Source organism: Cannabis sativa, chromosome 8, assembly GCF_029168945.1.
Source record: "Cannabis sativa cultivar Pink pepper isolate KNU-18-1 chromosome 8, ASM2916894v1, whole genome shotgun sequence".
NCBI lineage: Eukaryota > Viridiplantae > Streptophyta > Magnoliopsida > Rosales > Cannabaceae > Cannabis > Cannabis sativa.
In genome coordinates this window covers 20,605,819-20,624,401 of record NC_083608.1, presented here as the reverse complement: position 1 = coordinate 20,624,401, position 18,583 = coordinate 20,605,819, and the positions used below count along the sequence as shown (strand labels likewise).

General features: G+C 33.4%; 1 protein-coding gene across 1 annotated transcript; it reads left to right on the top strand.

The window, feature by feature from the left end:
• The first annotated feature begins 11,918 nt into the window (after window positions 1–11,918).
• Window positions 11,919–17,043, top strand: LOC115699211 (carbon catabolite repressor protein 4 homolog 1). Its single transcript, XM_030626506.2, has 12 exons — window positions 11,919–12,783; window positions 13,503–14,250; window positions 14,458–14,544; window positions 14,634–14,717; window positions 14,814–14,900; window positions 14,982–15,071; window positions 15,695–15,748; window positions 15,844–15,935; window positions 16,018–16,132; window positions 16,210–16,357; window positions 16,452–16,610; window positions 16,826–17,043. The coding sequence occupies exons 1-11, from the start codon at window positions 12,626–12,628 to the stop codon at window positions 16,595–16,597; spliced, it is 1,809 nt and encodes a 602-aa protein (XP_030482366.1). The 5' UTR covers window positions 11,919–12,625; the 3' UTR covers window positions 16,598–16,610; window positions 16,826–17,043.
• Window positions 17,044–18,583: the final 1,540 nt, after the last annotated feature.

Genomic DNA, 18,583 nt, shown 5'->3' with positions numbered 1-18,583 from the left:
GCATCAATGGCTTGTCAGGCAAAAGTTGGTCAGCCATTCACCTGTAAGGTGCAGGCTGGCCGACCACATACTATCTGCAGGTTGGACTCTGGCTGGCCATGCTCCTGCCAGGGTTTGGTCGGCCATGCTCCTGCCATCTTTGGCAAGTGTTGGCCAGCTTTTGCAAGTGTTGGCGAGCCTTTATACACCTTTTTCTTGTAGAGGTCAGACTTCCTTGGTCAAACGGACCCTTCCTTGATCTGAAAGTCACTTTTAGCCAGCCAGCTTGTGCTCAAACCATAGCTAGCCATACAAGCTTATCCTAGTCAGCCAATGTACTCCCCTTGGCCGGCTAAACATGATGATGCATCCTCTTGACGGCTCGCTTAACTCTTTTTGCTTGCTGCCCACACCTTGTATGGAGACTTTGTCCTTCTATTGGCAAGATTGTATTCCACGTGTCCTCAGTCTTGGCTTACATGGACATGCCACGTCAAGTGGTCAAAATTTGGAATAACATTTGCCCCCTAAGTCCCTATTCGAACATCTGGTCGGATAGGGAATTTTCAGCTCTCGTCTTGCTTGTAGTAGCCTCTGTCAAGCAGCCTTGTCTAGCCAAGGGTTGGCTTTTTGCATGGCATGCTTTTAGATCTTTGATCTTCTCTCTCCATATATGCCTCATCTTCTTTTCTTTGACATTCTTCTTTGAACCTGCCATTGATAAGTTTTAAGCTTTTTAAGTGTTTAAAAACTTTTTAATTCTCACGTTAGATTGTAATCTTTTTGGTACTTTGATCCGCATAACAATTTTAGAATACATAATGTGTGATTTCCTGATGGAAAATATTCGATTTTGGCCTTTGTTGTTATTCCTAACTCTTTGAGTTATGAAGAACACATTCGAGTTTTGAAAAAAAAAAACCACACATTTCGATTCAAAACTAACCTTGACTGGCCCTAGGGGTCTTGTTTGAAACATGGCTGACCCTAGGATTCAATCATGGGAGTTGGCCAGCTCTAGGGTTTCACCCTAGGAAGCTAGCATGTTCATGCTTAGGTTTGGTAGCCCTGGTCGGTTCTTGGCTGAGTTGTGGGACCCTGGCTGACCCTCTCAAGGCTTGGGGGCCCTGGCTAGCATAGGTCTTGGTTTTAAGCGGGTGGCTAGTTTTCTGTCCACTTCTGACCTCGACAAGAATCTTGTCATGGCCATGTAGGCATATACAACCTCAGTCTCATATGTGGTTTCCTTAGAAACTCTGTATGAAACTCAATGGTGAGTCTATTATAGTCAAATGCTCAACTTAAGACTCAACATTTGTCCAAGTTGTTACACTTGAGACTTGTACTTTGCTGATTCTTCAAATATATGAATTAGTCGGCTCCCCCACTTCAACTTGGGAAGAATTTATCTCTTAGAGGAATACCGTTCAAGGTATAGCTCGCAAGCTAACTGCATACTTGCATATGGTCCTCCATTCCAAATATCCCTTTGATGAAGATGTTGAACTAATGCCTCAGTCATGGTATGTAACACGATCTCAGTTTTGAAAAAATGGTGGCGGTGACTCGAAGAAAATATAACAAAGATAATAAGAGCATACAACGAACCAAAAGAAAACTCAGTAAGGCCACCAATTTTTTTTTTCGGTGAGGGCTCTGATTAAGAAAGTGGATGAAGTAAATAAAATGAAAAATAAAACTTCCTTATAAGGGGCCAATTGAACACTGTTTGATTAATAATGATTTTTCATCAATGGCGATGAACTTAAAAGGACAGGTGAATTGACTGTTCTAAAAAGTTTTCTTTGAAAAATAAAAATTGCCAAAATAAAGGCGTATTCAGTACACATAGGATTCGTTTGGTACGTCGTATTGTATTGTGTTGGATTGTATTATATTGTAGGCTAATTAGTAATTTTTCCCCCGAACTTTGACATGTACCAAATCATGTCCCATGAACTTTTTTGGCCGTTAAAAATTCCCCCTGAACTATTGAGATTGTTAGATTTAAGGACTTTTGTTTAATTTTAGTAAAAAAATTCTAACATGGATGAAAGTTCAAGGGACATGATCTAGTACATGTCAAAGTTTGAGGAGCATGATTTGGTAGATTTCAAAGTCTAAGGAGCATGATTTACTACATAAACAATGATTGAAACAATAAAATTGAATGAAATTAGACAAAAGTCCTTAAATTTAACAATCTCAATAGTTCGGGGGGAATTTTTAACGGCCAAAAAAGTTTAGGGGGCACAATTTGGTACATGTCAAAGTTCAGGGGGGAAAATTACTAATTAGCCTATATTGTATTAGTATTATTTAATACAATATTATATTTGATATTGGCTTGTATTAATAGATTGTGCAAAGTTATAATATATTTTCAATAAATTTGATCGCAACACCAACTATGGGTCGGGTCTGGGTCCAGGTTTGGGTCCGAGTCAGAGTACGGGTCCAGGTACGGGTCAGAGTAAGGGTCCCGATTCCTGGTTCGAGTCTGGGTTCTGAGTTCGGATCTGGTTCAGTCTATGTCTGGTCCATGTCTAGTCCGAGTCCAAATCTGGGTTCGGGTTCGGTCCCGGGTCTGGGTCTAGGTCCAGGTTGTGGGTCCAGTCTGAGTCCGCTTCAGAGTAAGGGTCCCGAGTCCTGGTCCGAGTTTGGGTTATGAGTTCGGATTCGGTTCAGTCTATGTCGGGTCCGTGTCTAGTCCAGGTCTGAATTTAGGTTTAGGTCTAGGCTCCGGTCCCGGGTCTGGGTCCAGGTCGTGGGTATGGTCCGAGTCCGGGTCGGAGATTGAGATTGACCCCAAATCCTTTATAAATATTATAGTACAAACTAATACGAACCATTTATTATGTATTAAATAATACAAATTATATTGTATTAAAAATTTTGATCGTAATAATTAATACAATACATTGTTTTATCCAAACATAGTGTAATTTATTATTTAATACAATACAGACCTTATACGGCGTACCAAACGAGCCCGTAAAGAACGATACATTCTCCAAGGTAATGAGTAAAAATTCTTTTCAAATTTAAAAATACTTCTTAGGGGACAATTGCTATACATATATTTCAAATAATAAATATATGGGTTTAGCTGCGTGACACTTGTATTAAATCTCACAATTACGGCTTGTTTGGTATGTCGTATTATATTGTATTAGTATTATTTAATACAACATTATATTTGATATTAACTTGTATTAATAGATATGACTATTATGAATTTTTTGTTATCTTTTTTAGACTCACCAATGCCCTAACAAGAACCCAAAAGGTGTCGAATCTTTTTAGGGGATTGAGAACTATACAAGACAATGCAAGCATCTCTCTACTTTTATGACTAGCTGTAATTTTTATTTTATTACTAGAAACTGTAATTTTGCAGCCTATAATGTAGCCAAATGAGCTTTTGTTAACAATGCTTCCGGTATGGTAGAAGTTTCTACTATTTCGAATGTTATCTTTTGTAATGACCATGAGGTCAGACTACTTTTTTTTTTCCCTAATATATAGCTTTTATTAAAAGAAAATGCCCCAACAATTTTTATGAACTTCATAAATAGAGTATTCATTATTATTTAAACAAGTTTGTGATCATGTTTATTAAGTCATGTAGTTAATAATATAGTAATTACAATAGGGAAATTTGATTTTCTATACTTAAAAAACTTAATTTTTTTTTTAAACCAATACATTATACACTACAAAAAATATGACACTTTTTTTAAAACCCCAAAAATACCCCCCTCTATCTACTTTGTCACTCTCTCGGACCGAACCAAAAAAAAAAATGCACATGGTCCGATGGGGTCCGACCAATCGGACCCATCAGACCATGGGTCCGACCATCGGACCAATGTGTCTCTTCGTTTTCCTCAAACTGAAACAAAAAAAAAGCACAAATTCCAGTTATTGGAGAAGAGTTCTTGGGTTTGCCATTTTTGGTTTCCAATGCAAACGTTGGTATTGGAGAAGACTTCTTGGGACCATGTGCTTTTTTATTTTTTTATTTTTCAGTTTGAGGAAAACAAAGAGACACATTGGGTCCGACCATCGGACCTCTGGTTTTTTTTTTTTTTTTTTTCCGGTTTGAGAGAGAGGAAGAGAGAGAGGGGCTGGGTCCGAGAGAAGGGGCTGGGTCGTGCATGGTTCGGACGGTGGTCGTGCGTAGTCGGGGTGGTGGGTAGTCGTCGGTGGCTGGGCGTGGTGGTCGGGCGCTGAAGCCGTGGTCAGCGAGAGGGAGAGAGAGGTTCGGGATGAGGCAGCCATGGATGGATGATTTGAGTTTTTGATTTTTTTTCAAATGGGAGGGGTATTTGTGGGATATTAGGAATGTGGTCATATATGACCAATATTATTAAGTATGTATTTAGGGAAAAAATTTTAAAAATTTTTAAGTATAGAAAATCAAATTTCCCTTACAATAACTTTTAAAATATTTTTTTTTTTACAAAATAGAATTTTTAAAAATGTAGAGTCAATACTCAAATAATATAACTTTTATGATAAGTAAGGCGAATTTAGTTATATTTAAGAATATTTTGATTTTAGAGCTCTGATAGTAATATTTTAAAAAATACAAGATTTAATTAGGATTTTCGCCCCCTAAACTTTGACATGTACCAAATCATGTCCCTTGAACTTTTAAGGTCATTGAAAATGCCCCCTGAACTATTGAGATTGTTGGATTTAAGAATTTTTTTTTCTAATTTTAGTAAAAAAATCTAACATGGATGAAAGTTCAGGGGACATAATTTAGTATATGTCAAAGTTCGAAGGGCATGATTTGGTAGATATCAAAGTCTGTGGAATATGGTTTAGTACATAAACAATCACTGAAATAGTAAAATTGAATGAAATTAGACAAAAGTCCTTAAATCCAACAATCTCAATAATGAAGGAGTATTTTTAACGACCTTAAAAGTTCAGGAGACATGATTTAGTACATGTCAAAGTTCAGGAGACAAAAATCCTAATTAGCCTTTATTTTATGCATATATACATGTTTTTTTTTGTTGAGTTTATACATACGATTAGTAAATATATTGAGAATTTTTTCTGTTGTTAAAAAGAAAAATAATATATTGTGTATTAATGTATTTGTTTAGTATAAGATACACAATCTACCATATTTTTGAAAGTTGTTACTTTTCTTAAAACAATAAATACCTTAGAGAGAGTAAAATAATTTTAATATGCACATTGTTATAAAATAATATAAAGTAGATGAGAGGAAAGAAGAAGAAGATGAAGAGAGAAAGAGAAAGTGAATGAGAATTTCTGAGTTGTTTATTCCAATGGGGTGAACCCCTATTTATACAAATACAAGAGTGGGATATTAAGAAACTAAGAAAAAGGAAAACTAAGGAAAAGAGGAATGTTGATTACAATTCATGGTAATAAATAAAAGATTTGGACATCCACATAATTATTAATATTTATAACACTCCCCCTTGGATGTCCATAATAGCTGCCTTATTAAAAATCTTGCTGAAAACTTGGTCAAAGGAAAAAGAGTATAGTGTAAACTAACTCCCTCCCCCTCATTTAGGCATTTGTGGAGATCTTCTAATCGACGAATTTCGATCTTGTCTGCCGTCTTCTCAAATGTTGATGTTGGTAATAACTTTGTGAATAAGTTTGTAAGATTGACACTTGATTGAATATGTTGAACACCAATATGCATTTTCTTGAAGCGTATAAAGAAGAATTTCGTGAAATGTGTTCTAACTCTATCTCCTTCAATGTACCTCCTTTTAGTTGAACGATGCAAGCAGTATTATCCATAGAGAATTGCTTGGGTTGATACTTCTTTATTGAGTGCAATCCATATGTTTCCCGAATATGCTATGTCAATGATCTCACTCACACACATTCTCTACTTGCTTCATAAAATGCAAGTATGTTAACATGATTTATAGTTGTCTCGTTAAAAACCTTGCCAGAAAAACCCAGTGGGACAAAATCTGAGCTAGGAAAAAGAGTACAATATATATTTCATTATCATAACTATTTGCAAGTTGCCTCGTTAAAAACCTTGCTAGGAAAACCCAGTGGGACAAAACCTGAGCTAAGGGAAAAAGAGTGCAACATGAATATGTCTCCCCCTCATGCACGTATGATCCATAATTCTTTTGGTGATAATATATCTCATAAGATTATTGTTATCACTTTTAAAATATCATCATATACAATCTTTGATCATATATTTTCTATAACTCTTCCAGAGTATGTATGGACTTCTAAATTATAGATGAGGGGTTCGTGGAACATTAGTCTTTATCCAACTAATTGTATCATTCATGTGTGTATACAACTTTGTTCATACTAAAATTTAAAATTTCAAGTAGATATGAACATAACACATTAATGGTACTATAAATTTTCATTTGTGACAATGATGGTACTCCAAGACCATATATTTGTTCCATCTTGTTTTATGATCTTAATTTCCATATCAAATGATCATATATCTATAATTCTTGATACATATGAAGTACTTCAAGACTTCAATACTAATGAACAAACTTTATACATTAATATTTCTCGAAATACAAAAGAAATAAAAGTTTGTTCTTCAATTAATCAAAAACTCTTCAAGAGTCTATCACAACGTATATTTTACGTATTTATATTGCATAGACAACCATAGGTATTTTTCAAATAATAATTTACTTACATGTCTTTATTTCATACAAAGATCTTTGTCATATAGTACGCGCGACTTTGAATTTATATCACTTAAGACATGTATTAAATTCTTCTAGAATTTTTAGATAAGGCTTATTTCAAATTCTCACTATATTAGGAGCTCCAAATAAATAACCTTTTGTTGCAACATTTATGTGACGCTTATAAATCCTCATAAAATATATTCCAGGCTATAATCAAATCATGATTATATTTTCTCAATATTTAAGCCTTACTTCCATCAATCTCATGTCTATGCAAACTTTGTACAACAATTTATTATGTACAAATACATATATGCAAATTTCTCATTAGAAATATTTATTTGCACACCCTACAGGTCTTACTTCACTTTATGTGAGTAAATTTGTCTGGATTGCGTCATAATATTTTGGCCAAAAATCAAAATGTATGTCGATGATTCTCGACAAATCTAATACCATGATCCTTGCTATCTCATGTTAGTTTATTGCATATGCAAACATTCAATATTTATTGTCGACAAAAATTTCAATAAATGATAATTTCCTCCCATATTGACATAACTTATAGAGATCTCTTTAAATTACATATTTTTCAAATATGTTTATCATTTATAGGTACCTATAACGAATCACTTCAGGGATTCAATTATGATTAAATGTGTTATGTCTAACTTCTCTTGGGAGTCTCTTCGAGTACCGTTTTCATCACGGTTATCATTTTAATACTTTATAACATTAAGGTATCTCCATGAGTACCTCTAGATTTAACAACTTCAGGGCAAATCAAATGAACATTTATTAATAATTTCTACATTGTTCATTTACGCTTCAGGCGTTTTCAACTCATTCTATCTCAACTTTGAATAATATTGATTTGCAGTTGGTATATATCATTTTGAACTATATCGTTCTTATAACTTTGTGCAAGGATCATTTTTCAAAAATTATCATCGATCCCAACTGCTTCTCTCCCCCTGATCGAGAGAATTTTAAGAAATTGTGATATCTAATAATATTAATACACCTGTAGGGATTTCAATATATCACAATGAATCAATATCTGTTTAAACTCATATATATGACATTGAACTTCAGGTTCAATAACTTCAGTTTCAAGTTCAATACTTATGAACTTAATTCATTTCTAAGAATGAGTCATACGTGTATAATTAGAAATACATAAATTTACACATTTTGTAAATGCATGATCATATAATCTTATCACATCGATAAGAAACTATGCAATAAAAATCTAATAATTGCTCAAGACTGTTAAAGAAATATAATTTAAATATTTTCTATGTGCAAATATATGCACATTCTTCTTTTGAGCCTAAATTAACAATGAGAAGAATCTTCTGGTTCTTCAACAAAATTTAGTCAAATTCTTTGACAATTTATTGCATATGATTGATCATGTCAAAAAATTCAATTCATGAACTTCAGGTTCACTATAATTTGTATTTCAATGAAACTTTCAAAAGGTAATGTAAATTCATTACAACATAATCATTACAAGTTTCATTTTATATACACGAATAATATAATTATATTATTCTCCAAAACATATACACTCTTCAGGAGTCACTATTATGTTTATCAAACTTTATATTTCTTCAGGAATCACTATCATCAATTCAATGATGTGTATAATATAAAATGTACATGACAACTTTATCATGTTGTTATAATGGTCAAATAGATATAACCATAATATATCATTCATGTTTCTTGGTATCTTTTTAACAAGTCGTCTAATTTATTAATAGACTATTCATCAGTCTAATTATCATGACTTGATATATTATATATTTAAATGTACAATCAGTACATATAATAAGTTATCTCTTATTACTTTCATAACTAGATAAAAGTTATACATCTAGGTACATACAAAGACATTTTACTACTCAAAGTAGCAATTGTATGTAAGACTTCTTCAGGAAGCTTTTCAACTAATCATTTTGTGATTCTTTATCACTTTGATTGTATTGGATCATTAACAAATATTAGTAAATTATGTATCCACTTTTGGGAATATGCAAACTGAATTATATAGTAACTATATATTTACATATCATGTACCAACAATAGTTTGAAACTATTGATTTCAAGAAATAATAAAATATGTATATATTAATTTACTTCTGGCATTGCCAATATATGTGAAATCTATATTCTTTGAAATAGAATTTCATGTCTATTCATTCTCTTTAGGTAATGATATTTAAATATTCTAAATGTACAATAAGTTTGTACAATTCACATTCTATTAAATAATCAAGTATACTTTTATCTTGATTATAAGTATGTCCGTACTACAGGTACGCGACCACTATTATTAAATTCCACACATGATATATAAATTTCATGCACTTTGATTATGTGTGGTATCTCATCTTTTAGTTGTTTCCACTTTTTCTGGAAATATTTGAGTAGTAAATAATGTCATTGATTATTTAAAATCATTACATTCACTTCGGGGAATGACGTTGAACAAGTAGAACATTATTATAAATTTCTTAAAAATTTATTACTTGTTCATCCATAAAAAATATAAGAAATTATTCAACAATTTCTTTTACGATATTTCAAAGAATATATGAATGCAATTTTTGCATAGTCTCCAAGATGTATGCAAAATTTAATCTTTAACATATGTCAGATTCAATAATTTCCAACATTGCAAGTAATAACAATGTATAATAACATGACTAATACGAGGAATCTTTAAAAGTGATTGACTTCAATTCGTATCATTCTCTGCAGGGAATGATGAACAATAAATACTGCCTCATGTATTTAAATAACATTAGTCATGCTCATTGTTATTCTTATACTTTAATGTTTCAATGCAACTTTTTTAACATTCTTTTTGGGTATTCAAAACCCACTATAAAATTGCATCAATAATAATCATTTTTAATGATTCTTTAGTTGTATTCACATAAATACAATCATTTTTTTTCTTCGATAAATATAAAACATTTACTTCAGAAAATGTTTGTCAAAATCTATATCGATATTAGATTATTTTTCATTGTCCTCAAAGAATACAAGAACATATATATAAATATGTATTCATCTCTTTCATTATATATTCATCAACTATATAATGAATATTACGTTTGCATAATCTTCAGGATATATGCAAGATTTTATTGAGGACGCATAATCATCAGGATGTATGCAATATTTTATCGAGGATGCATAATCTTCAGGATATATGCAATATTTTATCGATGATGCATAATCTTCAGGATATATGCAATATTTTATCGATGATGCATAATCTTCAGGATATATGCAATATTTTATCGATGATGCATAATCTTTAGGATATATGCAATATTTTATCGATGATGCATAATCTTTAGGATATATGCAATATTTTATCGATGATGCATAATCTTTAGGATATATGCAATATTTTATCGATGATGCATAATCTTTAGGATATATGCAATATTTTATCGAGGATGCATAATCTTCAGGATATATACAATTTTTTTTATCAATAATGCATAATCTTCAGGATATATGCAATATTTTATCGATGATGCATAATCTTTAGGATATATGCAATATTTTATCGATAATACATAATCTTTTGGATATATGTATAATTTATATAGATTTTCTCTATCATATCATAGGCACACATATATTATAAATATTATGAATGATAAGAACATAATATATATATATGAAATTAATAATAAATATATAAAAACATATACATACATATAATATATAGATATATAGATAAAAAGAAAAAAGAAACCAAATGACTCTTGAAATTGTTTCAGTCAGATGAGTATATATATAAATATATATTTAGTGTATCGTGACTTTGAAACAATTCAAGAACTTTAACAAAATACTTACATTGGGTCTTAGGCAGAGACTCATGCTTGAAGCTTGGGCAGAGACTCGTGCTGATAACGTGTTATAAAATAATATAATCTTTTGGATATATGTATAATTTATATAAATTTTCTCTATCATATCATAGGCACACATATATTATAAATATTATGAATGATAAGAACATAATATATATATATGAAATTAATAATAAATATATAAAAACATATACATACATATAATATATAGATATATAGATAAAAAGAAAAAAGAAACCAAATGATTCTTGAAATTGTTTCAGTCAGATGAGTATATATATAAATATATATTTAGTGTATCGTGACTTTGAAACAATTCAAGAACTTTAACAAAATACTTACATTGGGTCTTAGGCAGAGACTCATGCTTGAAGCTTGGGCAGAGACTCGTGCTGATAACGTGTTATAAAATAATATAAAGTAGATGAGAGGAAAGAAGAAGAAGATGAAGAGAGAAAGAGAAAGTGAATGAGAATTTCTGAGTTGTTTATTCCAATGGGGTGAACCCCTATTTATACAAATACAAGAGTGGGATATTAAGAAACTAAGAAAAAGGGAAACTAAGGAAAAGAGGAATGTTGATTACAATTCATGGTAATAAATAAAAAATTTGGACATCCACATAATTATTAATATTTATAACACACATATTATTATGGAATTTATTTGCAAGGTTCACCTTAATATTAAACAATAATTAATTTAAATTAGTTTTTAAAATTTACTTTTAATATTTTTTTTTACATTATTTTATATTAATATTAATAGTTAGTTTGTCTTAATATTTTATTTTATAAGTATATTTTTTAAAAATATAATAAAAAAATAAAAAAAATTAAAACAAATTAAAAATATATACTTTATATAAAATAAAAATGATTAAAATTAGATGCAATATAATTTTAAAAGGAAAAGAAAAACTAAAACTCATCTACATTCTTCTATTCTATTATCCGTCCTCTAACAACTAAAAAATCGAATTGTTTACTTTTTTAATATAGCTACAAATCATGTTTATTATATTTTCTTTCCATTTTGTTTTCTCCAAAATGTTTTTTCTTTCGATATAATGACATGAAAATACACTCGATAAACCAAAAATACCAGTACACTATTCAAAATAGAAATGATTGAGAAATAAATAAAAATACAAAAAAAAAGAAGAAAATTATCTAAAAAAATCTGTATCAATAATTTGTATAATTCATTATTGGGTTTTGGGCGGTTTGTATCTACATATTTAGTTTTTATTTATTCTAATTAACTATTATTTATTATTATTGTTCACTCCATTAAAAAAACCAAACAAAATGCAGCATAGCAGAAAGAAAAATATACTTAGGCACAAACCAAAAATAAATAAATAATAATAATAATTAAAAGAGGATAAAATACCGAAGACGTATATTGTATAAACTATAAAGCACTTGGCCTATTTTTCTCTCTCATCTTCTTTCTCTCTCTAAAAGAAATAGAAAAAAAAAAAAAATTAAAGAAAAGAAAGAAAAATGGTTCCTTGTATAGCGGTATAGGAACGGAGCAGGGTCGACGACTGCTCTCATCACTTCCTCTGTAAAACCCTAATTATCGATCCTTCTCTTTCTCTCTCTTTTCCAGCCCTACCTTTCTCTCTCTACAATTTTCGATCTTTTATCCAATAGATCCACCTAAATCAGGACAAGCGTACTGCTTTTTCTCTTTCTACATCTCTTTCTCTCTATCGTGTCTGCTTTTTTTTCGTTCTTTCTCTAGGTCTGACTCGATTTTTCGTTTTACATAGTCTTGGAATCTCTCTCTCTGTCTATTTGTGTTAAGCCCTCGATCCGTGGAGGTTTTGGTTTTTGGGAATTTTGATTTCTAGGGTTTTTTTTTCCCCCTCTTTTTTCTCTTGCTATTTGGTTAACGAGCAAGGCTGGCGGGTATCAGGGATAACTAAATGGCGGATCCGCCAGGTATCTGCCTACTGGATTTTGGTGTTGGATTGGGTTTGATAGGTTCTTACCATTGTTGTGACGATTATAATAGCTCCCAAGAGTGAATAAAAGAAAAAGCATGCTGAGCGTGCTGCGTGTGCACCTTCCTTCTGATATTCCCATTGTAGGCTGCGAGCTCACGCCCTACGTGCTCCTTCGCCGCCCGGACAAGACCGTCACCACCGATGATGTGCCCGAGTCCGCCCCGCTGGATGGTCATTTCCTGAGATACAAATGGTGAGTATACTAGGTGATTTATTGATTTAAATTTCAGTTTTTTGAGCTCAAGGTTAATGGGTTGGGTTATTAAGGTTCGGATATCGTGTTTTAATACACGGGTTTCTGTCAAAACCTGAACTTTGTATTGGTTTTGGTTGAGAAATGTCTCTGTTGTATTGATTTTTTTTTTTATTGGGAAGTCTTTCGTTGTGACTTATGCTTTCATCGTTTTGCATTCTAGAGCTCTATGTTTGCTGTTTCTTATTTTTTTTAGTTTGTCTAATCATTATCTTGTTATCAGTAACAGTTATTATTGGTTAGAAGGTGGATTTACTCTACTGAAACATTTCATGCTATTTGGGAACTTGACTGCTACGTTAATTAGTCAATGAGACCTAGGAATTAATGTTACGGTAATTGGAGCTGATGGTTGTGGGTGACAATCATGTTGCTGCAGGCTGCAGCACTGTGAATTGTTGTACTAGCACTATGGGAATTCGGTTTGACTCTATTTTTGTGAACAAAACATCCACTTAGGGGTAATAGATTGATTTCCAAGTTTTATAGGCTTAAAGCTTAACTTGAAAATTCAATGTTAGTCATGGATTAAAGAACATATTTTGTGCTTAATTTCAATGACAAAAAAATCTGTCATAGTTGTTTTTAATGTCCAATTCTCCTTTGGATTTGAATGTTTGATTTGATACATATTGTTCATTGCCTATTTCACTTTGTAGGTATCGTATACAAAGTGATAAAAAGGTTGCCTTATGTAGTATACATCCATCCGAACAAGCCACACTGCAGTGTCTTGGTTGTGTCAAGGCAAAAATTCCTGTTGCCAAGAGTTACCATTGCTCTCCCAAGTGTTTTTCAGATGCGTGGCAGCATCATCGTGTTCTTCATGACCGTGCGGCAAGTGCAGTGAATGAAAATGGGAATGAGGAGGAAGAGTTGTTTGGTCGCTTCAATAGCTCATCATCTGGAAGTCTCAACACCGGCTTATCTAGTTCTGCATCAACCCCAAGCTTGACAAATGGATCAGCACCTCTATACCCGGCTGCTGTCACAAGGAATGGTGGTGAAACATGGTTTGAAGTTGGGCGCTCGAAAACATACACACCAACAGCTGATGACATTGGGCATGTTCTTAAGTTTGAGTGTGTCGTGGTGGATGCAGAAACGAAAGTACCTGTTGGACATGTTAACACTATATTAACTAACCGTGTCATTCCAGCGCCATCACCTAGTCCACGTCGCTTGGTTCCTGTATGTGGAGCTGATGTGATGGGGCTAGAGGTGGATGGACGCATGTCATCTTCGGGAACATTTACTGTTCTTTCATACAATATTTTGTCTGATGTATACGCCACTAGTGACATATACAGCTACTGTCCTTCATGGGCTCTTTCTTGGCCATATCGCAGACAGAATCTGTTGAGGGAAATAGTTGGCTACCGTGCAGATATTGTTTGTCTTCAGGAGGTATGCAATTTACTTCTTGGTTTGTGTTATTGGGCTGCTGACTATTGACTGAACATCTTGTGATGTTTACACCTGTTATTTTATTTGGTTGCGGGGCTCTTTTTTTTTTTTTTTCCTTCCTCTCTTGGGTAATTTTCTGATCTGAACTATTAATGCACATAGGATTATCCTTCTCTTAATTGCTGTAGTTTGCTTGGCTTCTCTCAGGTTCAAAATGATCATTTTGATGAATTTTTCTCTCCTGAGCTGGACAAACATGGCTATCAAGCTTTATATAAGAGAAAGACGAATGAGGTTGCTTCAGGCTTCTAATGTGTTATGGTATAATGTCCAATTTTTAAATTTTTGTTGCTACATATTTATTGTGCTTTTGTTGGTTTTAGGTCTACAACGGAAATCCACAGACAATTGATGGATGTGCAACTTTTTTCCGCAGAGATAGATTTTCACACGTCAAAAAATATGAGGTTTTGGGGGGAGAATAAAAGCTGTGCTTGCATAGTATAAGTATTGTAGTATTTATTCTTTTATTATTGTCTAATTTAAATTGTCCTTGTTTGCAGGTTGAATTTAACAAGGCTGCACAGTCCTTGACCGATGCTATGATTCCAAGCGCACAAAAGAAAAGTGCATTAAGTCGATTAGTTAAAGTAGGTTGAAGGAAATTATAGTTATAACTATGAGTGCCAATACCTGTAATATAGTTTGCTAAACTGGTGGTCCTTTTACAGGATAATGTTGCACTCATAGTGGTTCTTGAAGCAAAGTTTAGTAATCAGGGAGGAGCTGAAAATCCAGGGAAACGACAACTGCTTTGTGTGGTAATGGACCACTTTTGCTTTTTCTTTACTGTTTTATTAGCAGATGTCAATAATTTTAACTTATTTTTGGGAACTTTTGAAGGTTTGTGACGCATTTCACTTGTTTATGTTGTTTTTTTTTTTTTTCAATTATAAACTCAATTTTTTTGTTAAATTTTGAAGTTTGTCAGATATATGCTTTGTAATAATTTTTACTTGCAAATTTTCCTTCCTGCTCAATTAGGTGATGTTTATTAGAATTATTTGATAGCGTTAAAACTATTTCCAGAGTATCTCATTTGTTTGGGGTTTTGGAGCTTTAGGCACCAGAAAGGTGCTTTCTTGTGATTAATGAGTGTTTGTTTGGGTATCAAGGGCAACTTGTTAGAGAGGAAGGTGATTGCTGTGTTTTGTACTATATATGGGTTTTAATACAAATATTTCTCCTTCTCCTTGATTATGTATTTTCTTGTCTTTATGTTGTTACTCCTTCCAAATTGTACACCAAATAAATAATACCGGAGTTTGTAATTATGAGTAATTGAGTATTTTGAATTAGATCATATTCTTACCAACTTCATATGCAAAAAATTTCTACAACATTTCTGAATATTATATATATTTTGTCATGAATTACTTTACAGGCAAATACACATGTTAATGTCCACCATGATCTAAAAGATGTCAAGCTCTGGCAGGTAGTTAATCTTTTACTTTTGCTTTCTATATGTGATGGTCTAGTTTGTCATCTCTTTGAAACATCAATTAATGGTTTCATTTATTTTCATGTTAGGTTCATACGCTTTTAAAAGGATTGGAGAAAATTGCTGCTAGTGCAGATATTCCGATGTTGGTTTGTGGAGATTTCAATTCGACCCCTGGAAGGTTTGTTCACTTTTATTCTCGTGTCCAGAATTTGTTATCAAGTTCTTTGCTTGCTTAGAGGTGCTGATTAATTCTGTTACAGTGCTCCTCATTCGCTTCTTGCTATGGGAAAGGTAGAACCTTTGCATCCAGATTTAGCAGTTGATCCTCTTAATATATTGCGCCCGCACACCAAACTGTTACATCAGCTACCGCTGGTAAGAAATTGTTCATAGTGCATTGCTTCTTTAGCCATCTACAAGTTGAGCTATTTCTCACTCGAGTAGTGCAACAGGTGAGCGCTTACTCATCATTTGCGAGACCAGGCGTTGGTATCAGTTTGGATCAGCAGAGGAGAAGACTGGATCCTTCAACAAACGAACCTTTATTTACAAATTGTACTAGAGATTTTATTGGCACCCTAGATTACATATTTTACACAGGTAAATTCTTGTAATACCAGTTTGTTTTTTCCTATGATGTTTTTATTTCTGTAAAACCCATTTATTTATCTCATGATCTGTTCCATTGTTTCAGCGGACTCTTTAACAGTGGAGTCCTTATTGGAGCTCTTGGATGAGGAAAGCTTGAGGAAAGACACAGCTCTTCCTTCCCCAGAGTGGTCCTCTGATCATATAGCACTCCTAGCTGAGTTTCGCTGCAAATCTAGACCTAGACGTTGACACATTCAGATTGGTATTTAGTCTCTTTTTCCTTCTCATTTGAAATGAAAAATTCTAGGTGTGTTTTAACGTTTTCAATTGTTTCCACAAGTTTTTACGTTAGCATTTTCTTCTCTCCAAATCTCATCCATTCGAGAAGTAGAGACTTAAACAGTGTATGTTTCTGCGCTGATAACGCCGAGTAAGAATGAATGGTTTTGTTAATTTGTGAATCTCAATGGTTTGCAGGCGAAGTTCGGGAGACATCCTTCTATCCATCGATCCAAGGAAAAAGTGGCCGAGAGAAGCCATTGGATTAAAGATAAGTTATTGTAAGAATGGTAGATCATGCTTCATGTTCTTTTCCAGGTCTCTCCTTGTGTGGGATCCTTGGTTGCTATGATCTGCTTTGTATTATGATGCCACACCTTTGTTCCATAGAAAAATTATGATTATGCCTTTTTCAATTGCTCATCTTTTTTTTCCTTCCAATAGAAAATTTCTTATATAGCTGCCAAGCCATTCAATATAACCTAGTTATAATCATCATCAATCGTCATCCTGTGTACTCTCATATCTTCCTTTCCCAAAGGCAACTGGCCTTTTGTCAATTGCATATTGTACGTTCTTTTTCATATCGGGGTCTCCATGTTTCCTAGGATTTTGCAGTGTTCATTTTTTTTTTAATTATTTTTGTTTTCTTTGCATGAGGAAACTGGAGAAGAGAAATAATATTTTATTTTTTTTTCATCCTCATTTTTATTAGGGAAGAGACTACTAGTTGGTATTTTCTCCTATTTAAGCCGAAATGTAGTGGCTATTAAGAATATATATTTATTAGGCGTGGCATATTTATCAATTTTTTTAATGTTGGAAAAAGAGTACCTTGGGGCAGAGGGAATTATGATGGGCAATTCAGATGTGGCAATATTTGGGCGTTTGGTTGGTTTTGTATAATAATGAGGTGAGAAATAAATTTTGGCTTTCACGTGAGGAAACATCGTTCTTTCGTGTACTTTTGACCTCTGTGCTCTCATTATACATAATAGATGTAATGTGCACTAATTTGTTCCTTGAAGGAGGATGAATTACTAATACGAAGGGTTTAGAATTTGGATTTTGGTGAGCAAAGAGAAAAAGTAGCATAATGAAAAAAATGGAAAATAAAAAGGGAAATTTGAATTTATATCCATCTTTTATACTTAAATTAATTTTTTAAACTTATAATTATAACTATTGAAAAAATATGATCACTTTTCCATAAATCCTAAAATATCCCTCTCATTATTCTCAACCATCTCTCTCTTCCTCCTTTCTCTCTTAAAGCAAACCCAAAACAAAACTAAAGCACCACCCAAATCCAACCGAACCATGGCGTTCCACCCAAAACGCCGATTGAGCACCACCCACGGTTAACCACCGCACCCACCGACGCTAGACCGCACCCACCCACCGACGCTAGACCGCACCCACCCACTCTTGACCGCCCCCGCCCATTCTTGACCGACTGAACCCGTTGTGACCACCACGGAGATCCACGAAGGGATCTCGATCTCCACCGAACCAGGAAAACTATCGGGCCCATCGGACCCACGAACAAATTTGCCCAATCAAGAGCATCGGGCCCAACTATCGGGCATCGGACCCATGAATAGATTTTGCCCAATTAAAGGCATCAGGCCCTACCATCGGGCCATACCATCGGGCCCGACTATCGGGCCCATCGGACCCACGAACAGATTTTTGCCCAATTAAGGGCATCGGGCCACACCATCGGGCCCGACCATCGGACCCATCGGACCACATGGAATTTTCACCGTTTTGGCACATCATCCACTACCATCGGGCCCAACCATCGGGCCTTCATCTTCTTTGATGAAAATACACTAAATCACACTCTAAAAATCACACAAAAAATCACAGAACCTAAATCTATCAAGAAAAAGCATTTTCACCCTAAATCAACAATTAAAAAAATGAAAAATACCATGAAAAATGAAAAATACC

What these genes read in the sequence shown, in the direction of transcription:
- LOC115699211 (XM_030626506.2), top strand. Translation starts at nt 12,626, where the DNA reads ATGCTGAGCGTGCTGCGTGTGCACCTTCCTTCTGATATTCCCATTGTA. An exon ending in AACGACAACTGCTTTGTGTG is followed by an intron (nt 15,072 to 15,694) that starts GTAATGGACCAC and finishes ATTACTTTACAG; the next exon opens with GCAAATACACATGTTAATGT. An exon ending in AAGATGTCAAGCTCTGGCAG is followed by an intron (nt 15,749 to 15,843) that starts GTAGTTAATCTT and finishes TTTTCATGTTAG; the next exon opens with GTTCATACGCTTTTAAAAGG.